A 23,483-nucleotide genomic window follows, 5' to 3' on the forward strand; every position below is an offset into this window, starting at 1 on the left:
TTTTCATTTTGTGCTGCACCCTGAAAATTTTGCAGCTGATCATTCTCTGAATTGAGGTCACCTCTGTGTCTCTCCTAGGGCTTCAGAGTGGCTCTTCTCTCTGTTTCTCTCTAATCGGCTTTTCCTGGTTGCATGTAGCCCAAGACGGCACTTCCATCCTGACTCTCTGTGTCCTCTCAGATCCAGCGCTCAGCACCAACCCATTAGTTCTGTGTCAGAGCCCTGACTTTGTATTTCTAAAAGAGAGAATCTAATTGGCCTGGCGCAGCCTATGGATTTGCTGGTCCGGTGTTAGCTGTCCATCAGTTCTAATGGACGGGGGCCACACATGTGGACCTGATTAACCAGGCCTCCAGCTGCAGGAGCTGAGATGGAAGGCAACTGCAAAGGTTGTGAAGTGGGCTTGTGCTCTCAACTGAGGCGATTAAGATGCATACCTGAAGGATTACTGGCTTCAATTCCAAGCTCAACTTCTTTTCTAAGGGTGTGCACTATCTTCACTCCTAAATATAACCAACCATAGTTTAAAAAGCAAAACCCACTGCTCTGTGCTAACAAGTATTTCAAGGCTGTATTCATCAGTTCTCTGCTGGCAAAGAATCCATTAAGAATAGGATTAGGTAGGTGGAGAATTTCAACAGAATAATGCAATGTCTGTTCATTTTAAGTAGAGGGTTCTCAATTCATTTCTACAGGGATTTTTGACATCCTTCCTTATTTAACATTAAACTGTATTTGAAAAAATTAAAAACAGCAAAGATATAAATAAGCAGCAACATAAGTATTTTCCAGTGAGATAAGTTTTAATAACATACTTTGGTAAGATTCATATATATCATTTAAAAAATATAGTAAAATCAGAAGTTTTGCTATACATGTTCAGAAGTAAATTTGAAAGAGTACTATTGAAATAAAAGTACAAATTAAAATGATGGATTACTGACAATTACCATATGATGTCACTTATATGTGGAATCTAAAATACGGCACCAATGAACTTATTTGCAAAACAGGAACAAATTCACAAACACAGAAAATAAACTTATGGTCACCAAAGGGGAAAGAAGGTGGGGGAGGCATAGATGAGGAGTTTGGGATTAGTAGATACAAACTGCTATACATAAAAGAGATAAACAACAAGGTCTTACTGTAAAGCACGGGAAACTATTTTCAACATCCTGTAACAGACCAGAATGTAAAAGAATATAAATATTCTTTTTATATAAAAAGAATATAAATTTATAAAATAATTATAAAAATATATAAACATAACTGAATCACTTTGCTGTACACCCAAAACTAACACCACATTGTAAATCAACTCTGTATCAATTGAAAGGTAACCAATTTTCAAAAAGTTTCATACAGTCACATCTTAGTTACCTCTAGGTAACTTTCAGACTTATTGACAACTCCTGCCGTCTGGAACACAGCAGTCGAACAAAGTTCCCTGAGGTGCTGAGACAGCTCTCACGGAATCAGTGCATTGAAGCTCATTTGCTTTGATTGTAGAAGAGGGACCTGGTCAGGGCCTGTTCACCCTTACTTTACACACTCTCTAAATAACTTTGATTTTCTGGTTTGCTAGCCCATAGCAGACTGAAACCAAAAATTAATTAGGGTAGTGGAAATAAGTGAATAAAAAGCAGAAATACTGCTAAAATTGATAAAGTGATTATTAACAACAGAGAGGAAACTGAAGAGGAGAAACAGTAAAATCACAGTAGTGTGGAGACATTTAATACACCCATGCATCCATTTAGCATCTCCCATGCATTTAATAAGCATAAGCTAAGTGCCTCCTATTAGCCTATCACTGTGCTCAGTGTCCAGGACACGGAGATTGGAAGCTAATGCCTGCCCTCAAGGGCTTATAATCCAGCATACAGACTGACAGATAAAAATGCTGTTATGATATGCTGCTGCTAAGTCGCTTTAGTCATGTCTGACTCTGTGCGACCCCATAGACGGCAGCCCATCAGGCTCCCCCGTCCCTGGGATTCTCCAGGCAAGAACACTGGAGTGGGTTGCCATTTCCTTCTCCATGTTATGATATAGTATGGTGAATAATCAAGTGCTGGATAAGACTGAACCCAGGGCTATGAGCCAGAATGCATTTAAGTGGTTTCAGCTGAGATGTGAAGAAGCCCCAAGTGAGGCCATGGAAATGAAGAAATGTGTGAGACATGAAATGTCATGGAGGTAGAATTTCCAGTTCAGGATGACTGATTGGATGGGAGAGGTGAGGAAGAAGGAAAAGTTGAGGATGGCTCTCAGATTCCTGGCTGGCGTGAAGACACAGGGAGAGGCTCTAATCTCCCCAATGAGGGCATCACCTTATTACAGTTGACAATTTAAATGAAGACGTGGGAGTCATGACAAAAGGTCAGGGAAGTGTGAAATCCATTTAGCAGTGATTTTCTGTGTTGGGGAATAAAACACCTCATTGGAAGTGGATGGTACACAGAGAAGTCCTTGTAAGTTCCTTGAGGGTAGGTAGGACATACATCATTTATCCTGGTGTCCCCATGCCCCAATATGGTGGACGCTTAATAATAATTTATTTACGTGAATTACAAGAAACAGAATCACTTTGACCTTTTCTAGTCATCTCCCTTTAGGGAGTAAGACAAAACAGAGGAAATTTGTATTAATAGATGTCTTTCGTGCTTGAGCAGATAGCTGTTGGCTCCAGACATATTCTTTCAAGCAAGATTTTTCTTAAGAGAACTGAAAAGTCCATCTTGCCATGTTGGATCAGATCTTCTGAAGACCCTGGCAAGTAGCCTTTCCATCTCCTTAGGTTACCAGCAGCTTTCATGAAAGTAGCAGATACCAATTCTCTCCCTGAAACTGCAGGGTCTGGAGGGAGCAGGCAGTGCCACCTCAGGCAGTGGGAGTGGCCCTGTGTACTCACAGTGTTAGTCGCTCAGTCGTGTGCAACTCTTTGCGACCCCATGGACTGTAGCCCACCAGGCTCCTCTGTCCATGAAGTTCTCCAGGCAAGAATACTGGAGTGGGTTGCCACACAGGCACTCTGCATTCTCACCGGTCCAGGGATGGGTGTGAGGTAGGAGGCTGTCATTCCCTGAATGCAAGGGGACCTCATTCAGCCTTCCTGACCCCTAGAAGGTTCCTCATGGGTATCTATTCAGAAAATAAACTCATCTCTGAGCAACAGCTTGTAAACAATTAATTAAGTCAAGATGCATTTTAAAAAAAAGCTCAGAATTAGGTCAGGGTTGGATGAAAGGAAGAAACAGTCTAGATACATTATGGGGCTTCTCTGAAAAGAACTGTTTTTGTGAGTTTAATCACTGACATCTACTGGAGCAATGCTATTTTTTTTTAAATTTGAATGTTTAATTTTGAAAGTTAAGCCTGAGAAATAGAAGCATTTTATCCTTTATCAAATAGCTATGAGTCATGGTGGATGTGTCTGAAAAAATCAGTTACAAGATCTGGGTTGGCTTTGAAGCAGAAACAAAAACAAGATAAAACAAGAATCACATCGTGCAAGGAAAACTGACTCCAAAACATTCTCAAGAATGCTCATCCTTAAGAATGAAACACAGCTTATCCCATCAGATTGCCAAATTGTGAGATTGAATACCAGATTTTGTTACTACAAAATCTCTGACTGGATAAACATCCCACTGCAAGGATATGGGTGTGTGAACTAAAATGAGAGACGGCTGTAGGCATGCTTGGTCTTTATGTCTTATTTTTTACATCTCTTCTTTGGAGGAGTCATGCTTAACCCCCCAAAGCAACTGGGACTGTCTGGAGACCTGAAAGATGTTCAGTATGTATTGCTGGCTAGTTGCCAGCTAGAGGTGAGCCTTCCCACTTCAGCTACTGCTCTGTGGAGAAATCATTCTGGAAGCATTTAGCTGGGAAGTGGGCCACCAAGGAAAGGGTGCAGAGCCCAGCTCCTGGGGACAGAGCGTGGTCGAGGAGGGATGGGGGCACTCCTGACCTCTCCCTGGCTTTGCTTTCCCTAAGCAGATGTCACCTGCCAGAGGGAGGTCTTGGTCAACTCAGAGCTGACCCCGAGAGCTGGTGGGGCCTAAGACAAACAGGCAAAGGGGGGGGGGGGGAGCGGAATCTGGGGGCTGCAGCACTGAGCACAGTGACCAAACCCTGTTGGGTTTCTGAATGCAAGTGTGTGTGTTTTAGGGGGGTGGGGTGGGGGGTGGCACGCTGAGAATGGAATCTCCTGTTAACAGCGGCTCCTTGCCCTTAGTGGGGGGTGATGAAGACATTACAGATTCTCCTCTGGGAAGGCTGTGGGATCCGAACGAGCCATTTTTGGATATAAATGTCAGTGGCTTTGCCTGCTGCAGTTCAAGGAAGACGTAATTGCTGTGTGCTAACTCCCCGCACGGAACCACCCACCTCCCTGGAAGCTGAGCGGCAGACTCCAGCGGAGGGAGAGGCGGCAGAGGCTGCTCCTGCTCGCGGCTGCTCCCCACTCCGGCTATCTCAGAATTCTGACCCTGACAGCCGCGAGGAATTCAAGCTGGCAGAGGCCAGAGCATCCGCCAGGGATGTAAGACGGCTTGGGCTGTTCTGCAATTGAGGGCGCATGTATGACCCAAAGTGTTAGTCACGCGGTCACCTCTGACTCTTTGTGAGCCCATGGACTATGGCCTGCCAGGCTCCTCTGTCCATGATATTCTCCAGGCAAGAATACTGGAATGGGTTGCCATTTCCCTTCTCCAGGGGATCTTCCCAGTCCAGGGACTGAACTCGGGTCTCCAGCACCTTCTGAACCACCAGGGAAGCCCCACCATGACCCAAAGGCAGGAGCCTTCTCTGTCAAAGACATGCAAGAGTTTACACATTCTGAGATAAATTCTGGGCCTGTCCAAACTTTTGCAGAAGGTCTCCAATTGGAGACCACTGATTTCTGTAACTTTCCCTGGAAACACAGATGTGACTCAGAGATATTTCTGTTTGCCATTGACCTTATCAGATATGTAGGGTCTTTGCTAGATTCTTGTGAACTTTGAAATTCATAATTTCTTTCTATCATACCTACCACCAAGCCTAGAATTCTGTTTAAAAGTCAGACTTATTGAGGGTTAGGGTACTTGCTGTTCCAATATATTTGCATTTTAGATTCTACACAAACCAAATATGACTTCCTAAGTGAGCATGGTATCTAGCAGTATTGAAATATTTAGCTAACATCTCACTGACAAATACAAAGTTTACTTTGGTTCTTTTAAACAGTTAAGATTAAAGTTTCACAAGTTTGTATGAACTCCTTTATCTGTGACTGAGTTGAAGAGCTATCAAAATTCCTGGGGTGATAAAACTCTGTTGTTTCCTAATTTCGAGTCTAATAGGTGTCACATGGGACGAGTCACCTTCTGTTGTGTTCATCTGGTTTTACTTCCTAATTTCAATTACATTTTTTAATGTTCCTGTCTGAGTTTATACACTGTGCCTGTCCTTATAACATTATTGGAACAATACAAGTCATTTAATTCTCACCATAATTACTTTTTCTGTGACTCTTTGGTTTTTAAAAATGCAATAGCTAGCTATCTCCATCTTCCTGAGAGTGGTCTGGTAACAGAGAGTGTCAGTGTGCTCATAATAGAATTTCCACACTTGTTAAAATGTCACAGTTGACACATGACCATAATGAAGATGAGAAAATATGTGAGCAGAAAAAAACACAATGCATTTATATATGCATATTTATGAATATATATATTTAAAAATATATGTATATTTGTAAAAATGTGATATATTTCATCACTTTTTAATATTTTCCTGTTTAATATAATATGAACATGTTCCTTTATTCTAATGGTTGCCTAGTTTTGCCTTGTATGGTTGTAACAAAATTAACCTTTTATTAATGAAAATTCAAATTATTTAAAAATCCTTTTTATGGTCAATGCAGTGATGAATGTAATTATAGGCTTGTGCCTACACTGAAGTACTTTTGTAAAGTGAATTCTCTGAACCTAATTTCTTTTTGACCATGTCTCTGCTCATGACCTCTGGTTCCAGATTGGGAAAGGAGTATGTCAAGGCTGTATATTATCACTCTGCTTATTTAACTTATATGCAGAGTACATCACCTGAAATGCTGGGCTGGATGAACCACAAGCTGAAATCGAGATTGCTGGGAGAAATATCAATAACCTCAGATATGCAGATGACACCACCCTCATGGCAGAAAGCTAAGAGGAACTAAAGAGGCTCTTGATGAAAGTGAAAGAGGAAAGTGAAAAAACTGGCTTAAAGCTCAACATTCAAATAACCAAGATCATGGCATCCAGTTCCATCAGTTCAGTTAAGTACAGTCAGTCATATCTGTCTGTCTTGGAGACTCCATGGACTGCAGCACGCCAGGATTCCCTATCTATCACCAACACCCAGACCCTGTTCAAACTCATGTCCATCACGTTGGTGATGCCATCCAACTATCTCATTCTCAGTCATCCCTGTCTCCTCCTGCCTTCAATCTTTTCTAGCATCAGGGTCTTTTCAAATAAGTCAGTTCTTTACATCAGGTGGCCAAAGTATTGGAGCTTCAGCTTTAGCATCAGTCCTTCCAATGAATATTCAGGACTGATTTCCTTAAGGATTGACTGGTTTGATCTCCTTGCAGTCCAAGGGGCTCTCAAGAGTCTTCTCCAACACCACAGTTCAAAAGCATCAGTTCTTCGGCACTCAGGTTTCTTTATGGTCCAGTTCTCACATCCATACATGAAAGTACTGAATTCAATATACCAGCAAATTTGGAAAACTCAGCAGTGGCCACAGGACTGGAAAAGGTCAGTTTTCGTTCCAATCCCAAAGAAAGGCAATGCCAAAGCATGTTCAAACTATCGCACAATCACACTCATCTCACATGCTAGCAAAGTAATGCTTAAAATTCTCCAAGCCAGGCTTCAACAGTGTGTGAACCGTGAACGTCCAGATGTTCAAGCTGGATTTAGAAAAGGCAAAGGAACCAGAGATTAAATTGCCAATATCTGTTGGATCATTGAAAAAGCAAGAGAGTTCCAGAAAAACATCTACTTCTGTTTTGTTGACTACACCAAAGCCTTTGACTGTGTGGATCACAACAAAGTGTGGAAAATTCTTAAAGAGATGGGAATACCAGACCACCTGACCTGCCTCTTGAGAAATCTGTATGCAGGTCAAGAAGCAACAGTTAGAAGTGGACATGGAACAACAGACTGGTTCCAAATAGGAAAAAGAGTACATCAAGTCTGTATATTGTCACCCTGCTTATTTATCTTACATGCAGAGTACATCATGAGAAACGCTGGGCTGGATGAAGCACACGCTGGAATCAAAATTGCTGGGAGAAATATCAGTAATCTCACATATGCAGATGACACCATGTTTATGGCAGAAAATGAAGAAGAACTAAAAGCCTCTTGATGAAAGTGAAAGAGAAGAGTGAAAAGTTGGTTTAAAACTCAACATTCAGAAAACTAAGATCATGGCATCTGGTCCCATCACTTCATGGCAAATAGACGGGGAAACAATGGAAACAGTAAGAGACTTTATTTTCTTGGGTTCCAAACTCGCTGCAGATGGTGACTGCAGCCACGAAATTAAAAGACACTTGGTCCTTGGAAGAAAAGCTATGATCAACCTAGACAGTGAATTAAAAAAAAAAACAGAGGCATTACTTTACCGACAAAGGTCCATCTAGTCAAAGCTATGGTTTTTCCAGTAGCCATGTATGGATGTGAGAGTTGGACTGTAAAGAAAGCTGAGCACTGAAGAATTGATGCTTTTGAACTGTGATGTTGGAGAAGGCTCTTGAGAGTCTCTTGGACTGCAAGGAGATCCAATCAGTCTAAACTAAAAGAAATCAGTCCTGAATATTCATTGGAAGGACTGATGCTGAAGCTGAAACTCCAATACTTTGGCCACCTGATGCGAAGAACTGACTCATTTGAAAGACCCTGATGCTGGGAAAGATTGAAGGCAGGAGAAGAAGGGGACGACAGAGGATGAGATGGTTGGTTGGCATCACTGACTCAATAGACATGAGTTTGAGCAAGCTCTGGGAGTTGGTGATGGACAGGGAAGCCTGGTGTGCTGCAGTCCATGGGTCACAAAGAGTTGTACATGACTCAGTGACTGAATTGAACTGATAACCTAATCACTTTGCCATACAGCAGAAATTAACACAACTCTGTTGATCAACTAGATTAAAAAAAAAAGGGCTCCTGGTCTTTAGCTGCCCCCTGCCCTCCTCTTCTCCCAGGCTTCTCCTGGTTCACCTGCCTTCTTTCTGACCTTCCCTTCAAAGTGAAAGTGTATGTACATCTCAGAGACATAGTATTTATCCTTCTCTCAGCCAAGAACCCCTTCCTGGATTGTGGTTTTGCTGTTGTAATTAAAAGCTTATAGCTAACCCCAAAGTCAACTATTCTACTATGTTTTCTTCTAGAAGTTTTATAGTTTTGCATTTTACATTTAGGTTTATGCTCTATTTGAGTTAATTTTTTGTGAAAGGTGCAAAGTTTTTGTCTAGAATCTGTTTTTTACATGTGGATGTTTAATTGTTCAACACCATTTGTTGAATATATTATCCTTTCTTCAGAACTGCCTTTATATCTTGGTTAAATATCAGTAAACTATATTTGTGTGGGTCGATTTCTGGGCACTGATTCACATAAATTTAAAAAACCCTTTATTCATATTTTCCATTAGCAAATATTTATTGAGCAACTAATATATCATAGACACTGTTTTAGGTGCTGGGAACATACAGTTAAAAGAAGATCAAAATCCCTGCCTTCATGGAGTTTACACTCTAGAGGTTAACTAATAACCTGGGAGAATACTTTTGGAGTTATTCACATTCTTTTCCCTACTAAGTATAGTGTGTCCTTCAATGCCCAGGTATTTGCTGCACTGTGAAGGTACCCCCTTCCTTCCCACCTCCGTTCATTCCATTTTCACTTTCTCTAGTTGTTGGAAAAGCACAATAATACAATTTGTAGATCTAGGCATACCTGAGATTTTGAGTGCAGTAAGATATTGGTTAAGTTGTATTTACCAGTCTACTCTGATGCCTCCAGCAAAGAAACCTCTACTCCAGTGCTAACTGCTGCAGAGTTTTCTGGATAATTGAAATGAAAACAACTAAGATTTATTCAGGTGAAGGTAGTATAAGCAGTGTTTTCAAAATGTAAACCGTGACAGAGATCTCAGTACCTCATACGGTCATGAATTAAGAATTGCCACTTAATTACAGAAAGCCCTTCCTTCCTTGGAACTGAACTCTGCCCTCTAGCAACTCCCAAATACGTGTCCTAACTTCATTCTTTGAAGCAAGAAACACATGGCTAATGTCCTCATTCATAGGAAAGTCCTTTGCATGTGGCAGCTGTTAGGACTTTACTAAATCCTGGATTCCATCCACATTTCCCCTTATATCTTGGCTATTGGACCCACTCTGAGATGCTTTCTGATTGTTCAAGCCTTTGTTAAAATGTGATGCTCAGGCAGAAGGAGAAGAGGGCGACAGAGGATGAGATGGTGGGATGGCATCACCGATTTAATGGACATGAACTTGGGCAAACTCCAGGAGATGTTGAGGGGCATGATGCTAAAGCTGAAACTCCAGTACTTTGGCCACCTCATGTGAAGAGTTGACTCATTGGAAAAGACTCTGATGCTGGGAGGGATTGGGGGCAGGAGGAGAAGGGGACGACAGAGGATGAGATGGCTGGATGGCATCACTGACTCGATGGACGTGAATCTGAGTGAACTCTGGGAGTTGGTGATGGACAGGGAGGCCTGGCGTGCTGCGATTCATGGGGTCGCAAAGAGTCAGACACGACTGAGCGACTGATCTGATCTGAGGGAAGCCTGGCGAACTGCAGTCCATGGGGTTGCAAAGAGTCTCAGCAACTGAACAACAACAACAGAGGAACACGTGCTCTAGATTTTTGAGACTGAGGTTTAGATGATGTGGGTTGCTAAGAAGAAATATTAGCACATGTCTTAATTATACTTCTGTTTATACCTTGTTTGGGGGAAAGTTAAATGTTTAAAGTTCATCATTATGCCTGGATGAAAGGTGTTTCCACTTGGAAGTGTGGTTTAAACCTGTAATTTTGCAAATCTTTCATTCTGGAAGCTGCTAGTAACAGGCTGGCAGAAAATATGGGGACTTAGGAAAAGCAAACACGTTTTATTTGCCAATGGTCACTAAGCATGTGTAACCAAGGCAAGCTTATTATAGAAAGGAGCAGTGAGCTGCAGTATAAAGGCAGAGCCTTTGAAAGTCCTAATCCTTCTTCCCTGCATACTAACATCAACAGAGATCAACTACTAGCTGCTTCATAAGGAAGGGATGTGTTTACACTACGTAATTTTTGTCAGTGGGGGACTGCCAGCCTGTCTGAGACATTAACTGTTTGTCACCTGTGAGTCAGAGAAGTGCTTGCATTTCAGAAGTTCATGTGAATCACATGTCCTCCTCACTTCCTGTCGGGACTTTGGTATTCAGTCTTTGAATAATGGCAGTTCTCAGTCAAGCCAAGGTTTTCAGGGCACATCCTTCACTGGGCACAGAAATCCAATGAACCAATCCATCAACAGTTGTTTTCTGTTCAGAATTTTAAGACATAGTCAAATCTTGGGAAACCAAGAAGCTTTGTGAACAGGATATGGCCATAAAATACTTGTTCCTGACCTGCAAGGGAAAATGTCTGACAGTTCGCATCGTTCCAAATGGCTTTACCAATGGTACAAAGCTGACACAAGTTATGGAACCTATGAGAATGAAACAAAATTCAGGGGCTTTCAGTTCAGTTGCTCAGTGGTGTCCGACTCTGCGACCCCATGGACTGCAGCACGCCAGGCTTCCCTGTCCATCGTCAACTCCTAGAGCTTGCTTACACTCATGTCCATCGAGTCGGTGATGGCATCCAACCATCTTACCCTCTGTTGTCCCCTTCTCCTCCTACCTTCAATCTTTCCCAGAATCCGGGTCTTTTCCAATGAGTCAGTTCTTCGCATCAGGTGGCCAAAGTATTGGAGTTTCAGCTTCAGTATCAGTCCTTCAAAAGAATATTCAGGACTGATTTCTTTAAGATTGACTGGTCTGATCTTCTTGAAGTCCAAGAGACTCTCAAGAGTCTTCTCCCACACCACAGATCAAAAGCATCAATTCTTCAGTGCTCAGCTTTCTTTTGGAGAAGGAAATGGCAACCCACTCCAGTACTCTTGCTTGGAAAATCCCATGGATAGAGGAGCCTGGTAGGCTATAGTCCACAGGGTCGCAAAGAGTCAGACATGACTGAGCGACTTCACTTCATTTCAGCTTTCTTTATAGTCCAACTTTCATATCCATACATGACTACAGGGCTTTGGGGTTCCACTATTTTTCTTTATTAAATATATACACATTAGGACATATATAATATGCATGCACAGTTTAAAGAAGAATACGCTGTCTCTACCTTATTTAAGGAGCCTGCTAATAATTCCATTGAATCCCCATGAGCTCCATGGGCTCCCTGGATTTTCAGTCCCTGAGGGTATCCATGATTCTAAACTTTGCTTCATGTTAATCATTTCTTTGGCTTTCTTTATAGTTTTACCGTGTATATATGACTAGTGTTTAATTCTGTGTGTTTTGAGGTGTTATATAAAGGGATTTATGCTCTGTATATTCTTCTAGAAATCACTCTTTTTGTGCCACATGCTTGTGAGTTTTACTCAGGTTGCCATGTAGATGTCTGGTTCCTTCATTTCCACATCTTTCTCCTGCTAATAGATAAACACACTCAGTTTGTGTCAGGCACTCTTCTAAAAACTGTCAATGTATTGATTCCTTAAACCTCCCACAACTCTAGGAGGTATGGACAATTCTTATGCCCACTTCACAGATGAGGGAACTTGGTTCCAAGATGTTAAATAAATTGCCAAAGGTAACGTGGCTTCCCAGGTGGCGCTAGTGGTGAGAACCTGTCTGCCACTGCAGAAGATGTAAGAGACACAGATTTGATCCCTGGGTCAGGAAAGTCCCCTTGGGGAGGGCATGGCAACCCACTCCAGTATTCTTGCCTGGAAAATTCCACCGACAGAGGAGCCTGGAGGGTTATAGTCTGTCCGCAATGAGTTGGACATGACTGAAGCTGTGGAAAATTCTGAAAGAGGTGGGAACACCAGACCACCTGACCTGCCTCTTGAGAATTCTGTATGCAGGTCAGGAAGCAACAGTTAGAACTGGACATGGAACAACAGACTGGTTCCAAATAGGAAAAGGAGTACGTCAAGGCTGTATATTGTCACCCTGCTTATTTAATTTATATGCAGAGTACATCATGAGAAACGCTGGGCTGGATGAAGCACAAGTTGGAATCAAGATTTCCAGGAAAAATATCAATAACCTTAGATATGCAGATAACACCACCCTTTTGGCAGAAAGTGAAGAGGAACTCAAAAGCCTTTTGATGAAAGTGAAAGAGGAGAGTGAAAAAGTTGGCTTAAAGCTCAACATTCAGAAAACGAAGATCATGGCATCTGGTCCCATCACTTCATGGCAAATAGATGGGGAAACAGTGGCTGATTTTATTTTTTGGGGCTCCAAAGTCACTGCAGATGGTGACTCCAGCCATGAAATTAAAAGATACTTACTCCTTGGAAGGAAAGTTATGATCAACCTAGACAGCATATTAAAAAGCAGAGACGTTACTTTGTCAACAAAGGTCTGTCTAGTCAAGGCTAAGGTTTTTCCAGTGGTCGTGTGTGGATGTGAGAGTTGGACTGTGAAGAAAGCTGAGCACCGAAGAATTGATGCTTTTGAACTGTGGTGTTGTAGAAGACTCTTGAGAGCCCCTTGGACTGCAAGGAGATCCAACCAGTCTAAACTAAAGGAAATCAGTCCTGGGTGTTCATTGGAAGGACTGATGTTGAAGCTGAAACTCCAATACTTTGGCCACCTGATGCAAAGAGCTGACTCATTTGAAAATACCCTGATGCTGGGAAAGATTGAGGGCAGGCGGAGAAGGGGAAAACAGAGGGTGAGATGGATGGATGGCATCACCAACTCAATGGATATGAATTTGGGTAGACTCCGGGAGTTGGTGATGGACAGGGAGGCCTGGCATGCTGCAGTCCATGGGGTTGCAAAGAGTCGGACAAGACTGAGTGACTAAACTGAACTGAACTGAAGCTATTTAGTATGTGTGCATACACGCAATGTGGGTTAAAACATTGCCTGCCATATCCCGATGGTGCACGAAGAGGGGTTTCAGGATAGAGAAAAGCAGGATATTGGCCCTAGATAGTTAAGGTGAGTATCAAAGGAGTGATTTCAAGGAGCCCAGCCTCTTGCATCTTCCCAGACACAGAAAATTCCTAAATTCATTAACTTGAGATATCTGGTTTTCTTTAATTATCAGTAGTCTTTTGATGTTCTGTTTTTTAAGCTTTTATTTTATATTGAAGCATAGTTAATAACAATGTTGTGTTAGTTTCAGGTGTAGAGAAAAGTGATTTGGTTATACCTACATTGGAAAAGACCCTGATGCTGGGAGGGATTGGGGGCAGGAGGAGAAGGGGACGACAGAGGATGAGATGGCTGGATGGCATCACTGACTCGATGGACGTGAGTCTGAGTGAACTCCGGGAGTTGGTGATGGACAGGGAGGCCTGGAGTGCTGCGATTCATGGGGTCGCAGAGTCAGACACGACTGAGCGACTGAACCGAACTGATACATGTATCTATGTTTTTCAAATACTTTTCCCATTTAGATTATTACAGAATACTGAGCAGTGTTCAATAGATTGGGATAGATTGGGAGTTTGAGATTAATATGCACACACTGTTACATTTAAAATAGAGAACCAACAAGGATCTACTGTATAGCACAAAGAACACTGCTCAATATTCTGTGACCGATATTTTTAGTGCAAAAACTCTACATATCCTGGCTCCTTCCTTACCTCTTCGGAGCAGCCCCTCAGAGTTACCTGAGAGACTGCCTCCCAGGCTTAAATCCTCAGAAGTTCTGTCAAATAAAATATAAATCTTAACCTGTAGGTTCTCTAATTTTTTTCAGTTGACAATCCTTATATAGCTTTGTTTCTCAAATGCTGCCAGATTCTTTTAGAAGCACAAATTTGACAAATTGAATGACGATCCAATATCCATGCCTTCTTTTGGGGGAGAGTTAGGATTAAAATTTTCCACTCTCACATCAAATGTTCTGAAGGGTCTGCATTTCAAATCAATTTCAAAGTGGGGAAGAATGCACTTCATGAGAAGGAAGAATAAACTGTCTTAACTATGTTAACTCTGTGAGACCTCTCAGAGCAGTGTCTAATTCATACATCCCACAGAAGTCAGTTTCAGGGACAGGCAAATGGCAGATGGTATTTATCCCCAGCAGTGTTCATCGTCTCCGTGGCCTGGGTGTGAAAACACAAACATGAGCCATATGTCCATCGTCTGAATTAGTGGGAAGCCTCCAAATACCACTTAATTCAGAGAATGACAGATTGAGATACCAAAAGAAATCTGTTGAGAAGTAGGAGAAGATACCTCATCTGCTTCCAAATTTAGCAAAGTGCCAGAGATACAGTTGTAGGAGAACCCAAGAGAGGCAGCCTTGCCTGAGGACAGAAGAAGCCTCCTTCAACTGGCATAAACGCAATGCAACCCCCAAGCCCTCACCCCTTCAGGAAGGGAGCTTTGGATGAAGCAACGTTCTCAGAACCTTAGCCCTACATCTATACTGACTTTCAGAAATGAAAACGAACTGGAAGATTTGTTAAAGTCTAAAACTAGTAAAGTAGAACAGAAATCTTGCTGCTGCTACAGACAAGCAAATCTGGAGGAAAATCAGTGATAAACATGAATGAAAGCCCCAAAAGCCAAGATTGCCTTCTAGGACCTATCACTGAAGATCTTAAAGACTTTAAGAGGAAAAGTGGTCAAAATTAAGCGCAACAGAGTCCAGCACCTCAAAGGAAAGGTAAACGACCATCTAATAGTCATCCAGCCACTTTGCAGGATGTGATTTCCAGGAAAAACATTTTGGAGAGGTTCAGTTATCTTTAAAGGATCCATTAATAACATGGCATTATTAAGATCCATGTTGCTCTTAATAATGCCAACTTTTGGTTGCTATTTGACTAAAAAAAAATTAAAGCGTTAAGTTCAGAAAAAATAATTCATCATCTGTCATTTCAGTAGTTCTAGTTTGAATAAGATTGGTGCTTCATAAAGTTAATCTAAGTATAGTTAAGACAGATACATATTTTTGAGTGAGTGAAAAGAAGTTATGAGAGAGTTCAGTAGGATTCTTTTTGGGAGAAAAACTGCAACTAGCTAATAGGCTGCATGAAACTAAATAGTAATGTACCTTGCTGGTAATTTGTGTGTAGTCAACCTCTTCTTTTTTAATTAAAAATTTTAATGTATTTATTTTTAATTTAACTTTTATTTTATATTGGGGTATAGTCGATTTACAACATGGTGTACAGCAAAGTGATTCAGTTATACATACACATTTCAGATGCCTTTCCCATATAGAATATTGAATAGAGTTCCCTGTTCTACAGAGTCCTTGTTGGTTGTCTATTTTATATATAGTAGTGTGTATATGTTAATCTGAAACTCCTAATTTATTGTATTATTTATTTAAAAATTATAGGCCTAAGTTTTTGAGCAAAGTCTTTGGAAAAAAAAAAAAAACCACAGATAGAAGATTTATGGAAGATACAATGTGGGGAATCACAAAGGAAATTGGAAAAAAGTTCTTCTCAAGATAATTTAGCAAAAATTCATCTCAAGACATGGGGGTGGTAGTGTGTGGGCCAGAGAGAATTTGATTTATGAGCCAGGTGCACCGATCCACACTGATGGAGCCCTCTATTTGATGTTCTCATTAGATTTACCATGCTGCACAGACTTGTGCTCTGGGCTGTACAAGCAATTTTACCCTGCACCGATTTCCCTCTGAGATGAGTTCAGCCTGGGGGCATCTGAGCTTGTCCACATTGTGGCTGAGGGGAATGCCCCTCTTCACCTACTTCCTTCCCATGAGCAGTGTTGACACTGGGTCTCACTCACTTTGTAGTGAGGGTGTTTTTATTCACCGGGTTGTTTAGAATTTATGGGGTGTGGACATAGAGCCGTCAGCAGGTGTTTTAACGAGGAAAGACCATCTGATGTAGAAGAGGTGTGTGAAATCCTAAAACTGATGAACAGCTAATGAAAGGAGGAAAGCGCTGGTCCAAGATTCTGAAACCTCAACTTCCTAGCTCCCTTGGGACCTCAGTCCTAGGGATGGAATCTGCTGAGGCCCCAGAGGATGGCTTCTTCAAGCTGCTGAGGCTGTGGTCACAGAGGTAACAGGAAGCATGATGGCTGCCACCCACACAGGTACACCACATCAAAGAATGTGCCACCTTTCCCCCCACAAGACATGCCTACTGTATGCTCACATTTGAATATGTATATGTGTGTATGTATATTGCAAAGTACTGAAGAAACAAAATTTTACGAAGGCTTAATACTTCTGATATGCTTAGAATGTCAAGAGCAACTCAGAATTAGATTCTCTTTTACAAAACCACAGATGGATTTCAATCTGAAGGCACAATGTAGGAAGCAAATTACTATTGTACTTTTAGGGAAGAGAAACACAGTGAGGCGAGCTCTGCTTTTGAATCACAGCAGTCATACGTCTAAATGGCTTGTCTTCTTGATGCTAAGCACATGTTTTGGAAGTTACTAATGATAACATGGAGAAGGAAATGACAACCCACTCCAGGATTCTTGCCTGGATAATTCCATGGACAGAGGAGCTTGGTGGGTCCCAGTCCAGGGGGTTGCAGAGTCAGACACGACTGAGCGACTAACACTTTGATGAAAACAAGCACTGCACTCACTATGTGCTGGGCACTGTTCTAAGTGCTTTACATGTTCCAAGGCTTTTTCATCCTTAAAATAACCCTAAGGTTGCTGTTATCCTCCCTACAATGAGCACGTGGTAGGACACAGTAGATGCTCAGTAAGTATTTTGTGAATGAAATTAATGAAACAAACAGTCGTCAATCACTTTATTTTCTTTTTGCTCTTAATAATAACTCATTCTTTCCCACTCCTGAACTTCCTTTATAATAATAATAAATTTGTTCTTCAAAACGGGCTGTCTGTTTTGAAGAAAATGGTGAAGGAGAAAGGAATAGCTAATGGAATTTAACTAGGATAGTACTGTTTTATGATATACATTCGTTCCCACAGTATATTAAGTCAAATCTTTCATACACTCTCTCTTACATATTTACTTAATAATACATTTGTTCTTCAAAACTAGCAGCATAATTTTTACAAAGATTGAGAAGAACAGGACACTCTGGTTAATAGAATTATGCTCTAAATTAAATTGCTGGATCAGAAGCTGTTTGGATTTGTGGACAATCTCAAAAGACCATGACTTCAGAATCCAGGGTTGTCTGTGCCAAGAACATAAATAAGAAAATATGGATATTATCCGTTTTCCTGAAAGAGCATCAATGGATCATGAGTTCATGATTAAAACAAACCTACATTAAGGTAAATTATAAAAAAATTGTTGTCTCTGCAGGTCAAATATGAATAATTTTATATGGCTCAACTTAACAGATTCTGTCATATTTTAACACAGTGTTACTACTGAATTTTTTATTTTCTAGGCAAACAGTGAAGGAGGTGGGAATGGTTACTGAAATTTAACAAAGTTGGTATTGTTTTATGATATAGTTTCATTCTCACAGTAAACTATGTCAAAATTTTAATACACTCTCCCTTACATATTAACTCAACATTTCTTTTGTATGTCTTTACTTACTGATTTTAAGATTATGTAGTTATGGGATATTCATTCACATAAATTCCAAAAAGTCTCTGAGGCACAGTCCATTCAAATATAATATTTAATATTATAATGGTAACTGGAAGGACTAATGCAGAAGCTGAAACTCCAATACTTTGACCATCTGATGCAAAGAACCGACTCATTGGAAAAGACCCTGATGATGGGAAAGATTGAAGGAGGAGGAGAAGGGGACGACAGAGGATGAGATGGTTGGATGGCATCACCGACTTGATGGACATGAGTTAGAACATGATCCAGGAGTTGGTGAGTGATAGGGAAGGCTAGCGTGCTGCAGTCCCTGGAGTCGCAGAGTTGGACACAACTGAGCGACTGAACTGAACTGAATGGTAACTGACTCAGCTACTAAATATGTTTTGGTTTATAGACTACCTAAATATCTTTTTGAAAAACACATTTCCAGAAATAAATGTAAGACTATTATAAAATGTGACATTTTCTTTTAGGTTAATTCCCTACTAAAAGCTCCCACTAAATTATTGAGAGAATATTTTCTGAGTATAAAATAATAACAACAATTTATGTTTACACTCCAGAACTTCTCCTAAAGTATTAATATATCTACTTACTGTAGTCCAAATCATGTGACATCAAGATCTCTGCCTGATACCTTCACTCTGAACATGGATTATTATGACTAAAGAGTGGATTAGGGTCTTTAAATGTGACCACTTCCCACCCATTTAGAGGTATTTGCAAGTTTTACGTATGTCATCATTTGGGAAACAAACCAAATTCTAAAAAAGTAGCGCTTGTACAATGAATGACCTTCATGGAATGTTTTTTGTGTGCTATACACTTGATAGGGGCTTCCCTGATGGTTCAGATGATAAAGAATCTGCCTGCAATTCAGGAGACTTGGGTTCGATCCCTGGGTCAGGAAGACCCCCTGAAGAAGAGAATGGCTATCCACTCTAATATTGTGCCTGGAGAATTCCATGGACAGAGGAGCCTGGCAGGCTACAGTCCATGGGGTTGCAAAGAACTGGACATGACTGACTAACACTTTCAGTCTCACTTTCACAGTTGGTAAAGGCCCAGGAAAAACTGTACAAGTGTTAGAAAACCATAAATAAGAAGACTACAGTATACCCACCTGAATAAATCCTGCATCCAGTTTGGTCAACATTTTTGAATATTTACTGGGTACAAAGAGGGTCAGCCCCTGCACTCTGGGAGCCCACCATTGGTGCAGGAGACCCCCATGCATGACTAAATCACCCACATGAGGCAGAACTAAGCAAGTGCTATGAAAATAAAAGAAATAAGTGATTCTCACTGACACAGAAATCTGAGTAGACTTCTATCTCAGTACTTTATTATTGGGTCACTCCTCTGCACTGACATGTTTTGTAACAGTAGAGGTCTGGCAAAGGGACATTTGAGGGTTAGTCTTCCATTTGCACATATAATCCCCATTCTTCCATAAATTGCATGAGATACGCTTCATTTTCTTCTGGTGCCTTGTCTGGAGCCTGGTCCTGGTAGAGTCTAGATAAGAGGCCCTCCTCCCCGAGCCCCTCAGATTCAGGATGGCCACATCCCTCTGGGTCATGTTGAAAGCTGGGTAATGAAGGTATACACAGCTTGCCAGTCTGAGGGTCCCAATCAACCAGCGTGGTGGACGGCTCTTCCTCTGGCCCCTCCTCTGTGTCCACATGCCCCTGCCGCAGGTGGTCCAAGTCTCTGAGCTGAGGGGTATATGAACACAGCAGTGTTTGTGGACCCAAGTCTGCTAAAGGTGCCTGTTGTTCAAATATCTTTCCTTGAAGGGACACCTCCTCCTGCAAATTGAACTCCTGTCCTCTAGGCCCCACAGAAATGTCACTACTTCTTACATCACATTCATATTCAATGACTGTTTTATCCATGGGCGTTGTTCTGCTGGGTGGCTCTTGCTGGGTTAAGGACGTCCCTTTGGAGCTTTTCTCAAAGTCACATACGATGTCCACCGCATGTGACACATAGCCCAGGTGTTCCGCCCCCACATCCTCCCAGTGGGGTTCCTGGTCCTCGATGGGCTCATTCAGGTCTGATGCCTCACTGCTTTTCTCCATTACACTTATATCCTTGGAAGAAGTTTTAGAATCCTCCAAAATATTGAGGGTGATGAAGTTGATCACAATTTTTTCAGTAGGTACAAAAAATCTTTTGTCAAATTCATTTCCATAAATCAAAACCTAAAAAGAGAGAATAGAACAGTTTTCATCTTTTCACTTTAGGGAGACATTAAAAACAGCTGTTAGTTAGAATTTATACTGTCCCCACATGGTTTTAAAGGCCTATACTTACCAACTCATGAAAGTTAAAGCTATGCTTGGAATACACAGGAAACCTCCCTCACCTGGACCCAGGGGACCCAAGTTGCACGAGATGCACAGGGCAGTGAAAAGTGGTTCCCCGGGTGGTCCCGATCTAATCCAAGGGTCAGGGTGTGATTGCCCCTTCCTCTAATTGGCTCGGGGCATTCAAGGGGGTTATTTAAATTCTGGAGCCTCAGTTTTAAATTCTGTAAAATCAGAATTCCTGCTGTGTCAGGAGGGGTGAAAACAAATAGAGGTTTTAAAATTCATTTGTTAATTACAGTTTGAAAGTAGAAGTCACTCAGTTGTCCCACTGTTTGCGACCTTATGGACTGTAGCCTGCCAGGCTCCTCTGGGATTCTCCAGGCAAGAATATTGGAGTGGGTAGCCATTCCCTTCTCCAGGGGATCTTCTTGGCCCAGAGATCGAACCCAGGTCTCCTGCACTGCAGGCAGGTTCTTACCACCTGAACCACCAGGGAAGCTCTAATTATAGTTTAAATGTATTTATCAATAAATCATCCTCTGGGCCACCAGCTCGTTTTTGCATATACTCTGGACAGGAAATGTGGAAGGGTATGAAAACTAGGTGTAAAAAGGGAAGTAAGCACATGACTAGAGATGGTTTAACTAACTGCCTCCCTACACTATGCTATAATAGGGCCAAAATCGGAAATTCACCTGCCAGTTCATAGTAGACGGAGAAACTCTAGATCGTGGGAGGAAACTTGTTTAAGATTGACATTTTCCTGGGGATACGTGGATGGTGCTGATTTAGACTGTTGACCATGAATTACGTTCCAGTTCTCACTGTCCACGCTATGATGTGATTTCATTTAACTAGAAAATAGGAACTCCAACATCATTCTTTTATGAAAGCTTTGGTTTCAAAAAGCCACACATGGTCAGTTCTCCTGTGCCTTTTCCTCCTAGGAAAGGTCTCCCTATCTCATTAAAAAGCTAACTCTGAAACCTAAATGAAGGCAGAACAATAGAAATGTTTTAAAACAGAACAGAAATGCATGTATGTATCATGTACATATGAACATGTATTTTGATAATTCCCAAAGAAATAATTTTTGCTTGTTAAAATATGCTCAGCCCTTGGAAGCCCTCTAGTACATGGTCTAGAAGCATAAGGTTTGTTCCCTCTTCTACCTTCTTGCTTCTCCTTGCTGTGAGTGATGAAGTCCTAGCTACTTTCCCCCTAAACGTGTCTCCACTCTGTGTCTGTCTCCAGCCCTATCTCCCATTCTCCTCTTTTAAACTCTCATCTTCTCTCTCCTGGACAACTCTCACAGTCTCCTAGCTGCTTTTTTGGTTCTAGGCTTCCTCCCCTTAAAGTTGTCCTTAACACTATCTAGATTTATCTAAAACTCAATATTGACCCTGATGATTCCAACCCAAAACCCAACAGAGTTTTGCAAACACAATGAAGCCCAAGAATAGCACCTTGGGCTAGATAATTCCTTAGAATAGCACCCAATTCTCCCATTACTTGGCCTTGCTCCCTCAGTCTCTTTCATAGCTCCTTATCAGGAATCTTGTGGTTTAGAAATATTATGTGGTTTTCCAAATATCCACCCACCTTTGACTCTGCTATTTTTTCTGCCTGTGGTAGGTGCCCTAACTCAACATTCATGACCAAGCCCTGGCATGAAATTCCTTCTAATCTTCCAGGTAGGGTGCCACTGCCCTTCCTGTACCCTCAAGAGTCCTGAGAACCCACTTTCATCTTAGTCTTCACATATCATTTAAAAATTCTAGTTCCAAACCAGACTTAAGCCTCTGGAGGGGCATGGACCATAACAATTTATCTATGTACCTCAAGACCTAGTCTAATCTGTTCAGTAAATATAAAGTCTTTGTCAAAGTAAAGGAATCTTTCTCTTTAGTTCTGTTAATGAGCTAACCTAGTACAGAAAGTGTTTTTAACTCATCAGCTCTTTAACTTGAAACTCACTCTGCCCACAAAAGGAATGGTATCTGTTCTAGAACGTCCTTTTCTATCTTCTTGGAGGTGTGTTATAATGCCTCTCACCACAGTAAGCACTCACCAGATTTGCTGGGTGTTTCTCTTTGCCGACATGGATATATCTGTACATGGAGTAGCCCATCACAGAGAAAATAAACACAGTAACAGATATGGGCAAAACATACCAGAGGATGATTTTAACCTCCAATGCTGTTGTTTGATCTGTAAAAATAGAAAAGCGAGGTGGGGTAGATAGTTGTGATTTGGTGGGGTGGGAAAACATTGCTAATGTCAAGCAACTTTGCAGAGATCAGTTTAAAAATTAAGTTTTATCATTTATAAACTGAGAAGCTTGAGCTAAATGTTATAAGGGATCTCAGAATTCTTACTCTGTCTAACAATAGATGGCCTTAAGGAATCATCTGGACTTGTCTCAAACCTTTACGGCAAAAAAAAAAAAAAAAAAAAACCTTTACGGCAAGGATGCCTTAACAACCCAAATCAGCAGATATTCCAACAGCTTATATTTGGCTATGAGACTCATACTGGTCCTTATATTTGAAGTTAAGTGTGTATTAAGGCAACTCAGAGCACTGCAAACCAAACAAAACCCTCTTGTGACAATCCCATTAAGCTGCTCCACGTTTCCACATCTCTCATTTGACTCAATCTTTTCCATATATTCAGGAGAGGAAAAGAACATATGGTGTCGTCTTCTGTGTAACAGATAGAACCATCCGACACAGTTGGCCAGGCCTTCTGGTAGGTCTGGAGCGTGGGGATGCATGTGGGCGGTGGCTGAGGTGGTATGTGCTGAGAATGGCAGTAACTCTCTTCCAGGTCCTGCTGGACTGTAGGTGCATGGTGAATTTAAAAGTCCATAGAGGAATGAAAAGATCTGCTGAACAGTTTTAATAAAAGTAGTCCTGGATCACCACTGATCAGACTGTATGGTTGATGGTCAGGACTCACTGTGACTAATTTATATTTGCTAAGCTTCTATGGGGTACCTGAAAATTGAAAGGGTTAATTTTACATGTCAATCTATGTAGGCCAAGGTACCCAGTTATTTGGGCCAACATTATTTCAGATGCTTCTGTGAAAACTTTTTTTTAGATGAGATTAGCATTTATATGAGTAGTCTTGAGTAAACCAGATTACCCCCTATAATGTGGGTGAGCCTCATCCAATCAGTTGAAGGCTTTGATAGAAAAAAGACTTGATTACTCCCCACTCCTCTGGAGGAGAGAATTCTGCTGCCTGATCACTTTCAGACAAGAACTGTAACATCAACTCTTCTTTGGTTCTCCAG

The 23,483-nt window shown here is 41.3% G+C and overlaps 1 protein-coding gene across 16 annotated transcripts in view; it reads right to left on the reverse strand.

Annotated features, from left to right (window-relative positions):
• Positions 1–19,184: 19,184 nt before the first annotated feature.
• The window catches only part of IL20RA (interleukin 20 receptor subunit alpha), a 32,881-nt gene continuing 28,582 nt past the window's right edge, over positions 19,185–23,483 (reverse strand). For 15 of the 16 annotated variants that reach the window (XM_086316586.1, XM_086316598.1, XM_086316597.1 and 12 more), the window contains 2 exons: positions 22,254–22,393; positions 19,185–20,074 (listed from right to left, as the gene is read on the reverse strand). In XM_086316586.1, the coding sequence (XP_086172712.1) occupies positions 19,283–20,074; positions 22,254–22,393 (932 nt within the window). In that variant the 3' untranslated portion in view covers positions 19,185–19,282. Of the gene's footprint in view, positions 20,075–20,877; positions 21,037–22,253; positions 22,394–23,483 lie in introns of all 16 variants that reach the window. The other variant, XR_015132424.1, reaches the window with a different exon arrangement.

The sequence above is a fragment of the Bos grunniens genome, chromosome 9 (assembly GCF_055505025.1).
Source record: "Bos grunniens cultivar Pamir isolate PY7600 chromosome 9, Bosgru_T2T1.0, whole genome shotgun sequence".
Lineage (NCBI taxonomy): Eukaryota > Metazoa > Chordata > Mammalia > Artiodactyla > Bovidae > Bos > Bos grunniens.